General features: G+C 41.0%; 2 protein-coding genes across 2 annotated transcripts in view; both read left to right on the top strand.

The window, feature by feature from the left end:
• LOC110513809 (uncharacterized) overlaps positions 1-21392 on the top strand; it is a 158917-nt gene that overhangs the window by 21990 nt on the left and 115535 nt on the right.
• LOC118938508 (uncharacterized) lies at positions 4728-21123 on the top strand. Its single transcript, XM_036942548.2, has 4 exons — positions 4728-5254; positions 5645-5742; positions 5878-6055; positions 19445-21123. The coding sequence occupies exons 1-4, from the start codon at positions 5041-5043 to the stop codon at positions 20260-20262; spliced, it is 1308 nt and encodes a 435-aa protein (XP_036798443.2). The 5' UTR covers positions 4728-5040; the 3' UTR covers positions 20263-21123.

The raw sequence follows: 21392 nt of genomic DNA, 5'->3' as shown, positions 1-21392 counted from the left end.
CTGGCGCGGGACGCGGACCCCACTTCGCCATTGTCTTAGTCCGCCTTATTGTCCGCCTCCGTGGCTTACTCACCATGCCCACCCCTCTCAATGACCCCACTGGACAGAGGGGCTGCTTGGGACAGAGGGGCAGCTCGGGACAGAGGTGAAGCAGCTGCTCGGGACAGAGGGACAACTGCTCAGGACAGAGGGACAGCTGCTCGGGACAGAGGGACAGCTGCTCGGGACAGAGGGACAGCTGCTCGGGACAGAGGGACAGCTGCTCGGGACAGAGGGACAGCTGCTCGGGACAGAGGGACAGCTGCTCTGGGCGGAGGGGCTCTAGCGGCCCCTGGCTGACTGGCGGCACTGGCGGCCCCTGGCTGACTGGCGGCACTGGCGGCCCCTGGCTGACTGGCGGCACTGGCGGCCCCTGGCTGACTGGCGGCACCTGGCTGACGGGCGGCACAGGCGGCCCCTGGCTGACGGGCGGCACTGGCGGCCCCTGGCAGACGGGCGGCACTGGCGGCGCTGGGCAGACGGGCGGCACTGGCGGCACTGGGCAGACGGGCGGCACTGGCGGCGCTGGGCAGACGGGCGGCACTGGCGGCGCTGGGCAGACGGGCGGCACTGGCGGCGCTGGGCAGACGGGCGGCACTGGCGGCGCTGGGCAGACGGGCGGCACTGGCGGCGCTGGGCAGACGGGCGGCGCTGGCCAGACGGGAAGCTCAGATGGCGCTGGGCAGACGGGAAGCTCAGATGGCGCTGGGCAGACGGGAAGCTCCGATGGCGCTGGGCAGACGGGAAGCTCCGGCAGCGGCGCCGGGCAGACGGGAAGCTCCGGCAGCGGCGCCGGACAGGCGGGAGGCTCCGGCAGCGGCGCCGGACAGGCGGGAGGCTCCGGCAGCGGCGCCGGACAGGCGGGAGGCTCCGGCAGAGGTGCCGGACAGGCGGGAGGCTCCGGCAGAGGCGCCGGACAGGCGGGAGGCTCCGGCAGAGGCGCCGGACAGACGGGAGACTCCGGCAGCGCTGGAGAGGAGGAAGGCTCTGGTAGCGCCGGAGAGGCGGGAGACTCCGGCAGCGCTGGAGAGGAGGAAGGCTCTGGACGGATGGGCCGGAGAGACAGCCTGGTACGGGGAGCTGCCACCGGAGGGCTGGGGTGTGGAGGTGGTGACGGATAGACCGGGCCGTGCAGGCGCACTGGAGCTCTTGAGCACCGAGCCTGCCCAACCTTACCCGGTTGAATGGTCCCGGTCGCCCTGCCAGTGCGGCGAGGTGGAATAGCCCGCACTGGGCTATGCAGGCGAACCGGGGACACCGTGCGCAAGGCTGGTGCTATGTAAGCCGGCCCAAGGAGACGCACTGGAGACCAGATGCGTAGAGCCGGCTTCATGGCACTTGGTTCGATGCCCACTCTAGCCCGGCCGATACGTGGAGCTGGAATGTACCGCACCGGGCTGTGCACCCGCACTGGGGACACCGTGCGCTCCACAGCATAACACGGTGCCTGCCCGGTCTCTCTAGCCCACCGGTAACCACAGGAAGTTGGCTCAGGTCTCCTACCTGGCGTAGCCATACTCCCTGTTAGCCCCCCCCAAGAAATTTTTGGGGCTGACTCCCGGGCTTCCATCCACGACGCCGCGCTGCCTCCTCATACCAGCGCCTCTCCGCTTTCGCCGCCTCCCGTTCTTCCTTGGGGTGGCGATATTCTCCTGGCTGAGCCCAAGGTCCTTTACCGTCTAATTCGTCCTCCCATGTCCATACCTCCTCGCGCTGCTCCTGCTGCTGCTTTTTCCTTTGCCCATTACCACACCGCTTGGTCCTGTTGTGGTGGGTGATTCTGTAACGATTCTCTTCTTGTGAAGTAGAGGCGGACCAAAGCGCAGCGTGGTGGTTGTTTATTGTATATTATTCACGAAACTATACATGAACAAACTAACGAAAAAACAAGAAACGTGAGAACTCAAAACCTAATACAGCCTATCTGGTGAATACTACACAAAGACAGGAACAATCACCCACAAACACAGTGAAACCCAGGCTACCTAAGTATGATTCTCAATCAGAGACAACTAATGACACCTGCCTCTGATTGAGAACCATACTAGGCCGAAAACATAGAACTGCCCCACAACATAGAAAAACAAACATAGACTGCCCACCCAACTCACGCCCTGACCCTACTAAATAAATACAACACAAAGGAAATAGGTCAGAACGTGACACAAACAGAGGGATGCTATGTTAGCTAGCTGGCTATGACTATCCAACACAACACTGGAACTCTTCCAAGTCAAGGTAAGCTTTTGGTTTTACTAATTTATTGCCACCGGGGTCCACCAATGTAAATGCTAAACTGCTTACTGACTGTACACTGTAACGTTACTGCATGATTGTAGCAGGTTTACTAACGAGTTAGTTCTATTAGCTCTGTTGACTATGATGTTACTTTAGCTAATATGGTGACAACAATGTTGATGTGTTGTGCATTGAAGTCCAGAAGCGAAGGGAAAAGGTGAGAGGAGGAGAGAAGGAATACAACGTGGCTGTTATGAAAGTGAACTGTGGTGTATTCATTCTGCCGATTCTGTTGACAAAGGTTTCTTAAACAGAAAAAAACGGGATAAACATGCCTGAATTTGTCAAATAAAATCTAACTTTATTTGTCACATGCGCCTTACAGTGAAATGTTTACTTACAAGCCCTTTAACTAACAGTAGAGTTCAAGAAGAGTTAAGAACATTTGAGCAAATGAACTAAAGTAAAAAATAATAAAAAGTAACACAATAAAATAACAATAACAAGGCTATATACAGGGGGTACTGGTACAGAGTCAATGTGGAGGCTGTATACAGGGGGTACTGGTACCGAGTCAATGTGGAGGCTATATACAGGGGGTACTGGTACCGAGTCAATGTGGAGGCTATATACAGGGGCTACTGGTACCGAGTCAATGTGGAGGCTATATACAGGGGGTACTGGTACCGAGTCAATGTGGAGGCTATATACAGGGGGTACTGGTACCAAGTCAATGTGGAGGCTATATACAGGGGGTACTGGTACCAAGTCAATGTGCGGGGGTACAGGTTAGTCGAGGTAGTTTGTACATGTAGGTAGGGGTGAAGTGACATTTCATAGATAATAAACAGCGAGTAGCAGCAGTGGACAAAACAAAATGGAGGGGTCAATGTAAATAGTCCAGGTGGCCATTTAATTAATTGTTCAGCAGTCTTATGGCTTGGGGGTAGAAGCTGTTAAGGAGCCTTTTGGTTCTAGACTTGGCGCTCCGGTACCGCTTGACGTGCGGGAGCAGAGAAAACAGTCTATGACTTGGGTGACTGGAGTTTCTGATTTTTTGTTGGGCTTTCTTTATATAGGTCCAGGATGGCAGGAAGCTTGACCCCAGTGATGTTCACAACCCTCTGTAGTGCATTACGGTCAGATGCCAAGCAGTTGCCGTACCAGGCGGTGATGCAACCGGTCAGGATGCTCTCGATGGTGCAGCTGTAGAACTTTTTGAGGATCTGGGGACCCATGCCAAATCTTTTCACTCTCCTGAGGTGGAAAAGTTGTTGTTGTGCCCTCTTCACGACTGTCTTGGTGTGTTTGGACCATGATAATTAGTTGGTGATGTCTTCACGACTGTCTGTCCATGTGTCACTGTCTGTCACCTAAAAAATGTATCTCGACCTGTGTGCACATACGTTCTAAACTTCCATTCATAGGCTAGGTTGTAGCAATCTCATGATGGGTATAGGGAAAATTCTAGTATCATATAGTAGCCTAAACCTGTTGCTGTTACATTGAACAGGGTGAATGGAATATGAATGACAGTCATCCAATATGCTGTAATAGAAATAAGGCCATGCTCATGAGAAAACAAATCACATGGGAAGCTGGAAAAACCCAGCAGCATTGCAGTTCTTGACACAAACCTGCGCCTGGGACCAACTACCATACCCTGTTCAAAGGCTTTTAACTATTTTGTCTTCCCCATTCCCCCTCTGAATGGCACACATGCACAATCCATGTCTCATTTGTCTCAAGTCTTTAAAATCCTTATTTCAGCCATCTCCTCCCCTTCATCTACACTGATTGAAGTGGATTTAACTTGTGACATCAATAAGGGATCATAGCTTTAGCCTGGATTCACCTGGTCTTTCTAAGTCATGGAAGGAGCAGGTGTTCTTAATGTTTTGTAGACTCCGTGTAAAGCACTACAGATAATCAAGTGCTATTTGCATGTGCTGCATTTGCTCTATTGTTTCCAGCGGGGTTGGGAAATTCCAGACCTCGAGGGCCTGATTAGAGTCACAGTTTTGCCCCAGCCCCAGCTAACACACCAGACTCCAATAATCACTTAATCATGATCTTCAGTTTAGAATGCAGTTTGATTAATCAGCGGTGTTTGCGGGATGGAGAAAAAGTGGTTTACAGGATGATTTGTATCTTAAAGAGCGTAGCTTTAAGGGATTAGTACCATCACATCTAGATAAAAACGAATGTGAAAAATGAACAGTGTATTAAAACACAACCTATTCATGGAAGTATTTATTCATCATTTACAAATCCATTAAGCTTCTACTTCGGTGTACAGGAAATAATTATTTGTAAGACGTAAGAGAAAATATATCAGCTTATTGTTAAATTATTATGATGCTCTATCCAATACAAAAATTGTAGTAACTATTGTTTCCAAACTGCGTTACCCACTCCAGTCAGCAGATGGCGATGTGCGTCTTTCAGGTGATGATTCTTGTGTGACGTATAATGGACTGGACGGGACGCTTCTTCAGGAACAACAACACGGCTACTCTTTCAACCACCTCGGTAGCTTTCAAGCCAACATAAAACCGAAAGATTGACACTTTAGACCATGTTAATGTACATTAGCTAATCTCAGTGTTGTAAACGCAGTTAATTTGATGTATCAACTGGTTAACTTTAACGTAATTTGCATGTTCAATTTGCAAAGTTGTTAATTAAACACTGATACTGAGCCAAGTCGCTAATGCTACCTTACTAGCACTAGGCTAGTCGCTAATTCTAACATCCCGGACCATGAGTTCACTAAACTACTCCTCCCCTGCTAAAGAAGAGGAGGCCTGCTGTATGCAGAATGAAGCTTTGGGGCTGAACATTGTCGTGAAAGAAGAAGATGATGTTATTGAGGAAGAACATTTTAGAGAGGAAGAGGATGCTATCGCAGAAGAGGTGAAGAAGGAAGACGTTTTGAGTGTGAAAGAGGAGGAGACAGAATATCAGATTAACACCAGTGAGTACTGTCTTAAACAGGGGCACAAACTATGCAGTTGTTGAACTAATGTGGAGTTTTAAGGGGCATTCTAATGGAATTCTACACTTGAATATGTTGATCAGTACTTTATAAATTGTTCAAGGGTCAATCTGCCTTTGGTACATATATTTTGGGGTCTTTTTAAATTAGATTTATTGAAATCTCCATGTGGTCTACATTAAAGTGCATCTCATCTAGTATAACATGCTTTTAAAATGCAATATTGGAGCACAATTTATACTTAAAATATCAAAGGGATGCAACAGGCACCCATTTCGTGGAACAACCCTTTAACATTTGCATTTTAGGCCCTGTTTAGAGATATTAATGCCTCGTCTAAGACTCTGTTTGATGTTCTTGTTCACACAGGAGAGAGACATGACTATTATGGATCCTCTGGGGAGCCTCAAAAACATCCTGATGCTGACCAGGCAGAGAAGATTCTCTCCGGATCAGAACACCAGATGGTACAGATTGGTCTTTTCTAGCATTCAGCTTGCTCTATCGGGCTCAGGGCTGGGTTTCTGTAAAGCACTTCATGACAACAGTGACATAAGCATTCATAATGATATGTGTCTGTGTCCCCTCTTTATGGTTACCAGGACAACGCTAGCCCTTCCTCTCTCCCGGAGTCCCCATGTCGTGTCTCTCCCGGTAGCACCTTACTGCTGGGTATGAAGAGGTTGTCTGTGCTGCTGGTGGACTGCAGGAAAACAACGGGGCTGAGTGGAACTGTGAGAGGAGGAGAAGAGAAGAAAGGATCAGATTTGACTCATCTAAGTAAGTGCTGTAGTTTAGTTTGAACAAATAAAATAGATCTGCCCACTGGTATCTGTGACCAGGACAACCAGCAGAGTTCTGTTAGTTGACAGAAAGATAGACTGGTGGATATGGATGTTATGAATATCATAACACTGAAAAAGGATTCTGCCAATGAAAAGAGAGAAACCAATAGACCATATAAAACCTTGATGAAAGGTAGCTTTAGAGAGAAACCAATAGACCATATAAAACCTTGATGAAAGTTAGTTTTAGAGAGAAACCAATAGACCATATAAAACCTTGATGAAAGGTAGCTTTAGAGAGGAACCAATAGACCATATAAAACCTTGATGAAAGGTAGCTTTAGAGAGAAACCAATAGACCATATAAAACCTTGATGAAAGTTCGCTTTAGAGAGAAACCAATAGACCATATAAAACCTTGATGAAAGGTAGCTTTAGAGAGAAACCAATAGACCATATAAAACCTTGATGAAAGTTCGCTTTAGAGAGAGAGTTTCTAGATGAGGTGTATGTTTTCCAGAAACCTTCCCTAAATACATTATGGATGTGACATTGCCTGTCCCAGTCAATCCTCTTTCTTTACATGAGTCTAGAACAGGCAAACAAAACTCCATACACTTCAATGTGGTCTGTATTGCTTCATTAACATCTGATCTACAGGACTTGTTAAACTGGCAAATATATATTTTAAAACCAGCTTCTTTTTTTTGTCTTGGCCTCCGTCTCTGTAATGGACAACATTAATTAATTTCCTTCTAACAGGTCAAATGAAGCCTGAACTCCAACATACAGACCTTAACAGAACATGGTTTCATATATATACTATATAGACCTTAACAGAACATGGTTTAATATATACAGTGCCTTGCGAAAGTATTCGGCCCCCTTGAACTTTGCGACCTTTTACCACATTTCAGGCTTCAAACATAAAGATATAAAACTGTATTTTTTTGTGAAGAATCAACAACAAGTGGGACACAATCATGAAGTGGAACGACATTTATTGGATATTTCAAACTTTTTTAACAAATCAAAAACTGAAAAATTGGGCGTGCAAAATTATTCAGCCCCCTTAAGTTAATACTTTGTAGCGCCACCTTTTGCTGCGATTACAGCTGTAAGTCGCTTGGGGTATGTCTCTATCAGTTTTGCACACCGAGAGACTGACATTTTTTTCCCATTCCTCCTTGCAAAACAGCTCGAGCTCAGTGAGGTTGGATGGAGAGCATTTGTGAACAGCAGTTTTCAGTTCTTTCCACAGATTCTCGATTGGATTCAGGTCTGGACTTTGACTTGGCCGTTCTAACACCTGGATATGTTTATTTTTGAACCATTCCATTGTAGATTTTTCTTTATGTTTTGGATCATTGTCTTGTTGGAAGACAAATCTCTGTCCCAGTCTCAGGTCTTTTGCAGACTCCGTCAGGTTTTCTTCCAGAATGGTCCTGTATTTGGCTCCATCCATCTTCCCATCAATTTTAACCATCTTCCCTGTCCCTGCTGAAGAAAAGCAGGCCCAAACCATGATGCTGCCACCACCATGTTTGACAGTGGGGATGGTGTGTTCAGCTGTGTTGCTTTTACGCCAAACATAACATCTGACCAGAGCACCTTCTTCCACATGTTTGGTGTGTCTCCCAGGTGGCTTGTGGCAAACTTTAAACTACACTTTTTATGGATATCTTTAAGAAATGGCTTTCTTCTTGCCACTCTTCCATAAAGGCCAGATTTGTGCAATATACGACTGATTGTTGTCCTATGGACAGAGTCTCCCACCTCAGCTGTAGATCTCTGCAGTTCATCCAGAGTGCTCATGGGCCTCTTGGCTGCATCTCTGATCAGTCTTCTCCTTGTATGAGCTGAAAGTTTAGAGGGACGGCCAGGTCTTGGTAGATTTGCAGTGGTCTGATACTCCTTCCATTTCAATATTATCGCTTGCACAGTGCTCCTTGGGATGTTTAAAGCTTGGGAAATCTTTTTGTATCCAAATCCGGCTTTAAACTTCTTCACAACAGTATCTCGGACCTGCCTGGTGTGTTCCTTGTTCTTCATGATGCTCTCTGCGCTTTTAACGGACCTCTGAGACTATCACAGTGCAGGTGCATTTATACGGAGACTTGATTACACACAGGTGGATTGTATTTATCATCATTAGTCATTTAGGTCAACATTGGATCATTCAGAGATCCTCACTGAACTTCTGGAGAGTTTGCTGCACTGAAAGTAAAGGGGCTGAATAATTTTGCACGCCCAATTTTTTAGTTTTTGATTTGTTAAAAAAGTTTGAAATATCCAATAAATGTCGTTCCACTTCATGATTGTGTCCCACTTGTTGTTGATTCTTCACAAAAAAATACAGTTTTATATCTTTATGTTTGAAGCCTGAAATGTGGCAAAAGGTCGCAAAGTTCAAGGGGGCCGAATACTTTCGCAAGGCACTGTATATACTATATAGACCTTAACAGAACATGGTTTAATATATATACTATACAGATCTTAACAGAACATGGTTTAATATATATATATATACTATATAGACCTTAAAGAACATGGTTTAATATATATATATACTATACAGATCTTAACAGAACATGGTTTAATATATATATATATACTATATAGACCTTAAAGAACATGGTTTAATATATATACTATATAGACCTTAACAGAACATGGTTTAATATATATATACTATATAGACCTTAAAGAACATGGTTTAATATATATATATACTATATAGACCTTAACAGAACATGGTTTAATATATATACTATATAGACCTTAAAGAACATGGTTTAATATATATATACTATATAGACCTTAACAGAACATGGTTTAATATATATATACTATATAGACCTTAAAGAACATGGTTTAATATATATATACTATATAGACCTTAACAGAACATGGTTTAATATATATATACTATATAGACCTTAACAGAACATGGTTTAATATATATATATACTATATAGACCTTAACAGAACATGGTTTAATATATATACTATATAGACCTTAAAGAACATGGTTTAATATATATACTATATAGACCTTAACAGAACATGGTTTAATATATATACTATACAGATCTTAACAGAACATGGTTTAATATATATACTATATAGACCTTAAAGAACATGGTTTAATATATATACTATATAGACCTTAAAGAACATGGTTTAATATATATATATATATATACTATATAGACCTTAAAGAACATGGTTTAATATATATATACTATGCAGACCTTAAAGAACATGGTTTAATATATATACTATATAGACTTTAAAGAACATGGTTTAATATATATATACTATATAGACCTTAAAGAACATGGTTTAATATATATATATACTATACAGACCTTAAAGAACATGGTTTAATATATATATATACTATATAGACCTTAACAGAACATGGTTTAATATATATATACTATATAGACCTTAACAGAACATGGTTTAATATATATATACTATATAGACCTTAACAGAACATGGTTTAATATATATATATACTATATAGACCTTAACAGAACATGGTTTAATATATATACTATATAGACTTTAAAGAACATGGTTTAATATATATATACTATATAGACCTTAACAGAACATGGTTTAATATATATATACTATACAGATCTTAACAGAACATGGTTTAATATATATACTATATAGACCTTAAAGAACATGGTTTAATATATATACTATATAGACCTTAAAGAACATGGTTTAATATATATACTATACAGATCTTAACAGAACATGGTTTAATATATATATATACTATATAGACCTTAAAGAACATGGTTTAATATATATACTATACAGATCTTAACAGAACATGGTTTAATATTTATACTATATAGACCTTAAAGAACATGGTTTAATATATATATATACTATATAGACCTTAAAGAACATGGTTTAATATATATACTATACAGATCTTAACAGAACATGGTTTAATATATATACTATATAGACCTTAAAGAACATGGTTTAATATATATATATACTATATAGACCTTAAAGAACATGGTTTAATATATATATATACTATATAGACCTTAACAGAACATGGTTTAATATATATACTATATAGACCTTAACAGAACATGGTTTAATATATATACTATACAGATCTTAACAGAACATGGTTTAATATATATATACTATATAGACCTTAAAGAACATGGTTTAATATATATACTATATAGACCTTAAAGAACATGGTTTAATATATATATATACTATACAGATCTTAACAGAACATGGTTTAATATATATATATACTATATAGACCTTAAAGAACATGGTTTAATATATATACTATATAGACCTTAAAGAACATGGTTTAATATATATACTATATAGACCTTAAAGAACATGGTTTAATATATATACTATATAGACCTTAAAGAACATGGTTTAATATATATATATACTATACAGATCTTAACAGAACATGGTTTAATATATATATATACTATATAGACCTTAAAGAACATGGTTTAATATATATACTATATAGACCTTAACAGAACATGGTTTAATATATATACTATATAGACCTTAACACAACATGGTTTAATATATATATATACTATATAGACCTTAACAGAACATGGTTTCATTTGGAAATTATTAACTTTATTGATTTCATGTGTAACTGACGCCAGTGTGCTGCTAACAGTTTAGTTTCCTCCACTGTCCCCATACTGGACTCAAACTGGTGATCCTCTACTTCTCAACACACGTGACCGTCCTCCTTGATAATGAACTCTATTCAGAGTGCTAGAGCCACAACACTCACTACAGCACAATAAGGGGTCTGTGTATTTAACAGATGCTGAGATCAGAAACAAATCAGTCCCTTTGTTGCTCTGTTTCAGAGCTACTCTGCTTTCTGAGGAAGGAAAGCCTTTTCAACTCTAAAGGTGTATTTGTCTGCCATTAGGCTGCAACAACGATACAGTGGAACCCCCTGATCTGTTGTTTTATGAAGGGTCACCTACTCCCGGTACCCAAACAGCTAGTCCCATCCTGGGATTTTAATCTTGTGCTTGAGGCCTGTTGGAGCCGCTGGAAAGAATAGGAATGAGATTTATCTTGTTTAAAACCGCTTTACTTTAGCCATTACATCCGTATCATGAGTTCCACCCCCGTACCTTCATGAGGTTCTATAGTAGCAAGGATCTGACACCTCCGGAGGGCTTGATGGCTCAATCCACCAGAGGTATGGCTACATCATAGGCATTGTTCAAAGGCATCTCTGTTCAAGAGATCTGTAATGATGCATGTTGTGGTGATATACCTTCATGCGGTTCTACTGACTGGACATCACTACACATACGGTGAGTAGAGTGGGGACCTCTGAGGGATGATCCTAGACTTGGCATCGGAGAGTACAATGGGGACCTCTGAGGGATGATCCTAGACTTGGCATCGGAGAGTACAGTGGGGACCTCTGAGGGATGATCCTAGACTTGGCATCGGAGAGTACAGTGGGGACCCCTGAGGGATGATCCTAGACTTGGCATCGGAGAGTACAGTGGGGACCTCTGAGGGATGATCCTAGACTTGGCATCGGAGAGTACAGTGGGGACCTCTGAGGGATGATCCTAGACTTAGCATCGGAGAGTACAGTTGGGACCTCTGAGGGATGATCCTAGACTTGGCATCGGAGAGTACAGTGGGGACCTCTGAGGGATGATCCTAGACTTGGCATCGGAGAGTACAGTGGGGACCTCTGAGGGATGATCCTAGACTTGGCATCGGTGAGTAGAGTGGGGACCTCTGAGGGATGATCCTAGACTTGGCATCGGAGAGTACAGTGCCTCCGGAAAGTATTCAGACCCCTTGACTTTTTCCTCGTTTTGTTAGGTTACAGCCTTATTCTAAAAACACAATACCCCATACTGACAAAGCAAAAACATTTTTGTTTGATATTATTGCTTATTTTAAAAAAATTAAATACAAAACTGAAATATTACATTTACTTAAGTATTCAGACCCTCTACTCAGAACTCTGTTCAAGCAGCAGGTTCTGCTCTGGAGCAGGTTTTCATCAAAGATGCCAATGACATTTGAGTAAAGCCAGTGTGTCTGTATGCGGATGACTCAACACTGTACACGTCAGTTACCACGGAAACTGAAATGACAGCAACACTTAACAAAGAGCTGCAGTGAGTTTCAGAATGGGTGGCAAGGAATAAGTTGGTCCTAAATATTTCAGATTACCTTAAATTACATGGCCTACTATGCTAATTCTGTAGCGGTATTGTTAGAGGGGGGTAAAGAAATATTTTGTTGGAGCGCCAGGCAGGTATTAACCCTCATTATTAAAGTTAGTTATTACCTATTATAACATTATTATTATTATTATTATTATTATTATTATTAAATATTATTAAAACTGAAAGGATGAGAGTAGAATAGATAGAGTAGCGCTTCCAGACACATTCTAAACATGATGGAGTCTTAAAGGAGGACTGTAGCATCTAATGATGAAACATTATGGAGTCTTAAAGGAGGACTGTAGCATCTAATGATGAAACATTATGGAGTCTTAAAGGAGGACTGTAACATCTAATGATGAAACATTATGGAGTCTTAAAGGAGGACTGTAGCATCTAATGATGAAACATTATGGAGTCTTAAAGGAGGACTGTAGCACCTAATGATGAAACATGATGGAGTCTTAAAGGAGGACTGTAGCATCTAATGATGAAACATTATGGAGTCTTAAAGGAGGACTGTAACATCTACAGATGAAACATTATGGAGTCTTAAAGGAGGACTGTAGCATCTAATGATGAAACATTATGGAGTCTTAAAGGAGGACTGTAGCATCTAATGATGAAACATTATGGAGTCTTAAAGGAGGACTGTAGCATCTAATGATGAAACATTATGGAGTCTTAAAGGAGGACTGTAGCATCTAATGATGAAACATTATGGAGTCTGAACTTCTTATGGCTAACATTCCGCTGAAAAGGCAGAGCGTGAAATTCAAAAGTATTTTTTAGAAATATGTAACTTTCATGCATTCACAAGTGCCATACACCAAATTAAAGCTTAACTTGTTGTTATTCTCCCCATTATGTCCGGTTTCAAAAAAGCTTTACAGCGAAAGTACATCATATAATTATGTTAGATCAGAGCCTCGTCACAAAAACACACACAGCCATTTTCCAGCCAAAGAGAGGAGTCACAAAAAGCAAAAATAGAGAGAAAATGAATCACTAACCTTTGATGATCTTCATCAGATGGCACTCATAGGACTTCATGTTACACAATACATGTATGTTATGTTCCAAAAAGTTCATATTTATATCCAAAAATCTCAGGTTACATTGGCGCTTTATGGTCAGTTATGTTGTGCCTCGAAAACATCCGGAGAATTTTCAGAGAGCCACATCAATTTACAGAAATACTCATATTAACTTTAATAAAAGATACAAGTATTATGCACACAATTATAGATATACTTCTCCTTAATGCAACCGCTGTGTCAGATTTCAAAAAAGCTTTACGGAAAAAGCAAACCATGCAATAATCTGAGTATGGCGCTCAGACACAACAACAAGCCATGCAGATACCCGCCATGTTGTGGAGTCAGAAATAGCGTTATAAATATTCACTTACCTTTGATCTTCATCAGAATGCACTCCCAGGAATCACAGTTCCACAATCAATGTTTTTTTGTTTGTTTGATGAAGTCCATCATTTATGTCCAAATACCTCCTTTTGTTAACGCGTTTGGTAAACAAATCCAAACTCACGAGGCGCGGGCAAGTCCAGGCGAAAGTTCAGACAAAAAATTCAAAAAGATATATTACAATTCGTAGAAACATGTCAAACGATGTGTAGAATCTATCTTTAGGATGTTGTGAACATAAATCTTCGACAATGTTCCAACCAGAGAATCCTTTGTCTTTAGAATTGCAATGGAACGCAGGTCTCTCTCACGTGTAAGCGCGTGATCAGCTCATGCTACTCTGGCAGTCCTCCGGTTGAAACAGCTCTCATTCCCCCCTCCTTCACAGTAGAAGCCTCAAACATTGTTCTAAAGACTGTTGACATCTAGTGGACGCCGTAGGATGTGCAATATGACCCCAAAGACAATGTATATTCGATAGGCAATGAGTTGAAAAATGACAAACCTCAGATTCCCCACTGTTTGGATTTTTCTTAGGTTTTTGCATGCCATATGAGTTCTGTTATACTCACAGACATCATTCAAACAGTTTTATAAACTTCTGAGTATTTCTTTCCAATGTGCATAATAATATGCATATATTAGCTTCTGGGCCTGAGGAGCAGGAAGTTTACTCTGGGCATGCTTTTCATCTGAACGTGAAAATGCTGCCCCCTATCCCAAACAGGTTAAAGGAGGACTGTAGCATCTAATGATGAAACATTATGGAGTCTTAAAGGAGGCTTGTAGCATCTAATGATGAATTACTATGGAGTCTGATGCTTTAAAGGAGAAGTTTACCCAAAATCCAGAAACTCCTAAGTGATTCCATACATTGAAACTAGTCCCGTGGATTTTTCCCCGTGGATTCTCTCTCCCTGTAGTGCTGTACTGAAACAGCTGCTCTCCCTCTCTCTCCCTGTAGTGCTGTACTGAAACAGCTGCTCTCCCTCTCTCTCCCTGTAGTGCTGTACTGAAACAGCTGCAAAACGTGACTAGTGACGTTGCTGGATGCGGGCCTCGCTCTGCTGCTTTGCCAGTTAATTTGTTATTACAGCTGTGGCCTTTGTCTTTCACCTGGAGTTGTTTATTTATGTCTGAGAAAAAAAAAACACTTTTCAACATATACAAAATAAACTCAGCAAAAAAATGTACGGATCTTTTTCAGGACATTGTCTTTCAAAGATTATTCGTAAAATTCCAAATAACATCACTGATCTTCATTGTAAAGGGTTAAATCACTAACCTTTGACAATCTTCATCAGATGACACTCAATACATTAATGTTTTGTTCGATAATATGCATATTTATATCCACAAATCTCGGTTTACATTGACGCCATGTTCAGAAATGCCTCCAAAATATCCAGAGTAAATACAGAGAGCTACGCCAGATAACAGAAATACTCATCATAAACTTTGACGAAAGATACATGTTTTACATATAATTAAAGATACACTGGTTCTTAATGCAACCACTGTGTCAGATTTTAAACGTTATGAAAAAAGCATACCATTCAATAATCTGAGACGATGCTCAGAAGTAAACATATTTCTCCGCCATGTTGGAGTCAACAGAAATACGAAATGACATCATAAATATTCCCTTACCTTTGATGATCTTTCATCAGAATGCAGTGCAAGGAATCCTAGTTCCACAATGAATCGTTGTTTTGTTCCATAATGTCCATTACTACTGTCCAATTAGCTACTTTTGCTAGCACGGTTAGTTCACATGTCCAAAAGCTGGCGCTGGTCCAGGCGAACTCGGACAAAAACTTAAAAAAGTTATATTCCAGGTCGAATAAACTGGTCAAACTAAGTAGAGAATCAATCTTCAGGATGTTATTATCATATATATCCAATAACGTTCCAACCGGAGCATTCGTTTTTGTCTGCAGAGTAATGGAACGCAGGCGATATCAACAGTAATGTGCGCAACCAGGAACGGGCATTCTGACAGACCACTGACTCATTCCCCTTCCATCAAGTCCCACATCACACGAGAGGCTTCATTCCACGTTCTACTGACTGTTGACATCTGTTTTCTATCCAATAGTAATAATAATATGCATATATTAGCATCTAGGACAGAGTAGGATGCAGTTCATTATGGGCACACAATTCATCCAAAGTGAAAATGCTGCCCCTTATCCCTAACAGGTTTAAACGCTGTTTCCCGTGCTTGTTCAATGAACCATAAACAATTAATGAACATGCACCTGTGGAACGGTTGTTAAGACACAAACAGCTTGCAGACGGTAGGCAATTAAAGTTACAGTTATGAAAACTTAGGACACTAAAGTGGCCTTTCTACTGACTCTGGAAACACCAAAAGAAAGATGCTCAGGGTCCCTGCTCATCTGCGTGAATGTGCCTTAGGCATGCTGCAAGGAGGCATGAGGACTGCAGATGTGGCCAGGACAATAAATTGCAATGTCCGTACTGTGAGACGCCTAAGACAGCGCTACAGGGAGACAGGGAGACAGGATGGACAGCTTATCATCCTCGCAGTGCCAGACCAAGTGTAATAACACCTGCCCCGGCTCGGTACAACCGAACATCACACCTGCGGGACAGGTACAGGATGGCAACAACAACTGCCCAAGTTACACCAGGAACGCACAATCCCTCCATCAGTGCTCAGACTGTCCGCAATAGGCAGAGAGAGGCTGGACTGAGGGCTTGTAGGCCTGTTGAAAGGCAGGTCATCACCAGATATCACCGGCAACAACGTCACCTCTGGGCACAAACCCACCGTCACTGGACTAGACAAGACTGGCAAAAACTGCTCTTCACTGACAAGTCACGGTTTTGTCTCCAGGGGTGATGGTTGGATTCGCGTTTATCATCGAAGGAATGAGCATTACACCGAGGCCTGTACTCTGGAGCGGGATCGATTTGGAGATGAAGGGGCAGTCATGGTCTGGGGTGGTGTGTCACAGCATCATCAGACTGAACTTGTTGTCATTGCAGGCAATCTCAACGCTGTGTGTTACAGGGAAGACATCCTCCTCCCTCATGTGGTACTTCCTGCAGGCTCATCCTGACATGACCCTCCAGCATGACAATGCCACCAGCCAAACTGCTCATTCTGTGTGTGATTTCCTGCAAGAGCGGAATGTCAGTGTTCTGCCATGGCCAGCGAAGAGCCCGGATCTCAATCCAATTGAGCACGTCTGGGACCTGTTGGATCGATCTTAAGTTTGCTGAAAATAAACGCAGTTGACAGTGAGAGGATGTTTCTTTTTTTTGATGAGTTTAGATTGGCGAGGGGGATTCTTTTTTAAAATTTTAGAATAATGCTGAAATGTAACAAAATATGGAAAAGGTGAAGGGGTCTGAATACTTAACGAATGCACTGTGTCTGTGTGTATACTGAACCAAAATATAAACAGCAATTTAAACGATTTACAGTTCATATAAGTCAGTCATTGTAAATAAATACATTAGGCCCTAATCTATGGACTTTACATTTACATGCCACACCTGTAAGGTGGATTAATTATCTTGGCAAAGGAGAAATGTTCACTAACAGGAATGTAAACAAATTTGTGCACAATATTTTTGAGAAATAAGCTCCTTTACTTATGGAAAAATTCTGGGGTCTTTTATTTCAGTTCATAAACATTATTATATATTCGATGGCTAAACAGTATTAATACAATCTTGTAATTTTTCTCAGTGTCCACCCTATCGACAACGGGGAAATGTTACTGATGTGCTTTGTGTCTGTCTCCAATGTAAAAAATATATATAAAAATGGACATTCCTGCAGTCAGCATGCCAATTTCACGCTCCCTCTGAGTCATCTGTGTCATTGTTGTGACAAAACTGCACATTTTAGAGTGGCCTTTTATTCTCCCCAGCACAAGGTGCACCTGTGTAATGATCATGCTGTTTAATCAGCTTCTTGATATGCCACACTTGTCAGGTGGATGGTTTATCTTGGCAGAGAATAAATGTTAACTAACAGGGATGTAAAACATTCTGCAGTCTTTTGTTTCAGCTCATTAAACATCCAACACTTTACATGTTGCGTTTATATTGTTGTTTATTGTAGTTACTATCAGTTTTAGGAACATCTTTCCAAATATTTCACCTTGTTTTTTACTTTACCCAAAATATGACATCGGTGATAATCAAAATGTTGAAAACCTGTGAACGTCTAAATAATAAATTGGGCCATTTAAACAGCAGGTGTCAAACCCTTTCAACAACGGATAGATTTTACTGATGTGCTTTGTGTCTTTGATGTAAAAACAAGTTTTTGATCACACAAAATTACTTCTTTAGTTATTTTATGTTTAACTTCTTGCGTCGAGCATCCGGGAGCGTAATCATAGCCTCAAGCTCATTACCATAATGCAACATTAACTATTCATGAAAATCGCAAATGAAATGAAATAAATATATTGGCTCACAAGCTTAGCCTTTTGTTAACAACACTGTCATCTCAGATTTTCAAAATATGCTTTTCAACCATAGCTACACAAGCATTTGTGTAAGAGTATTGATAGCTAGCATAGCATTAAGCCTAGCATTCAGCAGGCAACATTTTCACAAAAACAAGAAAAGCATTCAAATAAAATCATTTACCTTTGAAGAACTTCGGATGTTTTCAATGAGGAGACTCTCAGTTAGATAGCAAATGTTCAGTTTTTCCAAAAATATTATTTGTGTAGGAGAAATTGCTCCGTTTTGTTCATCACGTTTGGCTAAGAAAACCCCCCGAAAATTCCGTCATTACAACGCCAAACTTTTTTCCAAATTAACTCCATAATATCGACAGAAACATGGCAAACGTTGTTTAGAATCAATCCTCAAGGTGTTTTTCACATATCTATTCAATGATAAATCATTCGTGGCAGTTTGGTTTCTCCTCTGAACCAAATGGAAAAATGCACGCAGCTGGAGATTACGCAATAATTTCGACGGAGGACACCAAGCGGGCACATGGTAAATGTAGTCTCTTATGGTCAATCTTCCAATGATATGCCTACAAATGCGTCACAATGCTGCAGACACCTTGGGGAAACGACAGAATGTGTAGGCTCATTCCTGGCGCAATCACAGCCATATAAGGAGACATTGGAACACAGCGCATTCAAAATCTGGGGCACTTCCTGTATGAAATTTCATCTTGGTTTTGCCTGTAGCATTAGTTCTGTGGCACTCACAGACAATATCTTTGCAGTTTTGGAAACATCAGTGTTTTCTTTCCAAAGCTGTCAATTATATGCATAGTCGAGCATCTTTTCGGGACAAAATATCTTGTTTAAAACGGGAACGTTTTTTTATCCAAAAATTAAAAGAGCGCCCCCTATATCGAAGAAGTTAAGGAAGTGTGTAGGTCGCATTCTGTATCATACAGCTATGAAAGTTATATATTTAGAACTTCCTGCTCGATTGGAATCCAGCGACGTCTGTGTCCTAGAACTGTTTCGTTTTTTGTGTTCTGACTTGTAAAACAGGATGAATAAATTAAGTAGTGTAAACATATCAGTAATTACCAGGAAGCTCTACATTTGTTTTAAAATCATACTAAGATTGTTAAAACTGGCCTCGGGTTATTGAGAGATCTGATTCGGATTTACTCTCGTAGCACTGTTGTTTTATCATGTGGAGGTTTCATCTGGGTCTTTATTTTTTTTTAAACATTGTCTTTGGCAGGAGAAAGACCAGACTCAGAGGAACCAGAGCCAGGGACGTCCAAACCAGCAAGAAGACACCAGTGTTCCCAGTGTGGAAAGTGTTTTAATGATTTGGGGAAGCTGGAACGACACGAGAGAATACACAGAGGGGAGAAGCCTTACCACTGCTACCAGTGTGGAAAGGGTTGTAACGATTTGGGGAAGCTGAAACTACATGAGAGAATACACACAGGGGAGAAGCCCTACCACTGTTCCCAGTGTGGAAAGAGTTTTAGCCAGGCAGGTAACATGAAAATACACGAGAGAATACACACAGGGGAGAAACCTTACCGCTGCTCTCAGTGTGGCAAGTGTTTTATCCTGTTAGGGGCCCTGAAGCAACATGAGATAATACACACTGGGGAGAAGCCTTACCACTGCTCCAAGTGTGGGAAGAGTTTTAATCGGTTACACGCCCTCAAATATCATGAGCGTATACACACAGGGCAGAAACCTTACCACTGCTCCCAGTGTGGAAAGACTTTTAACCATTTAGGGGAATTCAAAAATCATGAGAGAATACACACAGGAGAGAGACCTTACCATTGCTCTCAGTGTGGCAAGTGTTTTAACCTAATAAGGTCCCTGAAACATCACGAGAGAATACACACGGGGGAGAAGCCTTACCACTGCTCCCAGTGTGGGAAAAGTTTTAACCAGTTAGGGAGCCTGAAAAGACACGAGAGAATACACACAGGGGAGAAGCCTTACCATTGCTCCCAGTGTGGAAAGTGCTTCAACCAGTCAGGGGATCTGAAAAAACATGAGAGAAAACACACAGGGGTGTTGCCAGTGTGAAAAAAGTTTTAAACATAAAAGTTTCTTGGGAAAAAAATGATAGAATACACACAGAGTAGAAGTTTTACAAATGCTCAGACTGTGGGAAGACATATTTCTCATCACAGTCACGTGAGAATCCACACAGGACAGAATAATTACTTCTCCCAGTGTGAATATTGATATTTAACATCACATTGACTTAATTATTCTGGTGTGTAAATTTATATTTTACATCACATTGACTTAAAATTCATCAGAGAACATACATAGTTCTCCAATTGTCTTATATTGTTGACTGAGAATGTGTTTACCTGTTGAAACCAGATGAAATTGAATTGTACAAAGTATTCTTAAACATATAGTTGTATGTTTTTATTGGAAAATATGAATTGAATATGGAGTCTGTCAGTTTGAATATAGAGTAGATCAGATTCCATGTGTTTAAATGGTCCTTTTTTAAACTCTGACTGTGTGTGTTTATCTGGGTGTGTCATTCCTCCAGCACTACAGATAATCAAGTGCTATTTGGATGTGATGCATTAGTTCCATTGTTGACATTTTCATTGTGGCCCACTGATGATTTAATGACAATGTTCACAGTGTCTGTAATGGAACATGTTACTCAGATATGTGGACACATACAATTATGTGACTAACCTTGTGAAACTGTCCTATTATAATCTTCTGTTCTTGGGAGTATCATTCTGTGTTGCAAACCAGCTGCACCTGTGTCCTTGTATGAATGAAGTCCCTCCCAGGAACAGGAAACTATAAAGATATGTGCTCATCACCCAATGCTTCAGGAATTCAGACTGTCTATACTGCGCTGTGTAACTCTGTTATTCTCTCTGAGCTCAGAAATAAAGAATCTTGGTTTGACTTGGACTCCAGCAGATCCTTATTTTATCATATCCACCACAACTCTCCCACAGATTGCTGTTTCATCATTGTCTCAATGAAAAGTTATTTGTTTTACTTTCCTGGGGTCATTTACAAGCCTCCCACTGGTTGAATTAACTTTGTTTCCACGTCATTTCAACAAAACAAATCCATGATGTTTGATTAATGTGGAAAACTGATTGGATTTGTAAAAAGCCATCAACATCAGGTATTTTTTATCTTTCACCCAACTGGCAACCTGAATCCAA

This window comes from Oncorhynchus mykiss, chromosome 13 (genome assembly GCF_057628025.1).
Source record: "Oncorhynchus mykiss isolate SJ-2025 chromosome 13, ASM5762802v1, whole genome shotgun sequence".
In the NCBI taxonomy this organism is placed as follows: Eukaryota; Metazoa; Chordata; class Actinopteri; order Salmoniformes; family Salmonidae; genus Oncorhynchus; species Oncorhynchus mykiss.
The sequence above is the reverse complement of the archived record's forward strand: the minus strand, read 5'-3'. Positions and strand labels throughout refer to the sequence as shown.

Bases quoted from the DNA above. Each gene is read 5' to 3' on its own strand.
- LOC118938508 (XM_036942548.2), top strand. From the start codon at position 5,041: ATGAGTTCACTAAACTACTCCTCCCCTGCTAAAGAAGAGGAGGCCTGC. The intron at 5,743-5,877 runs GTACAGATTGGT...TATGGTTACCAG, and splicing joins CCGGATCAGAACACCAGATG to GACAACGCTAGCCCTTCCTC. The intron at 6,056-19,444 runs GTAAGTGCTGTA...TGTCTTTGGCAG, and splicing joins ATCAGATTTGACTCATCTAA to GAGAAAGACCAGACTCAGAG.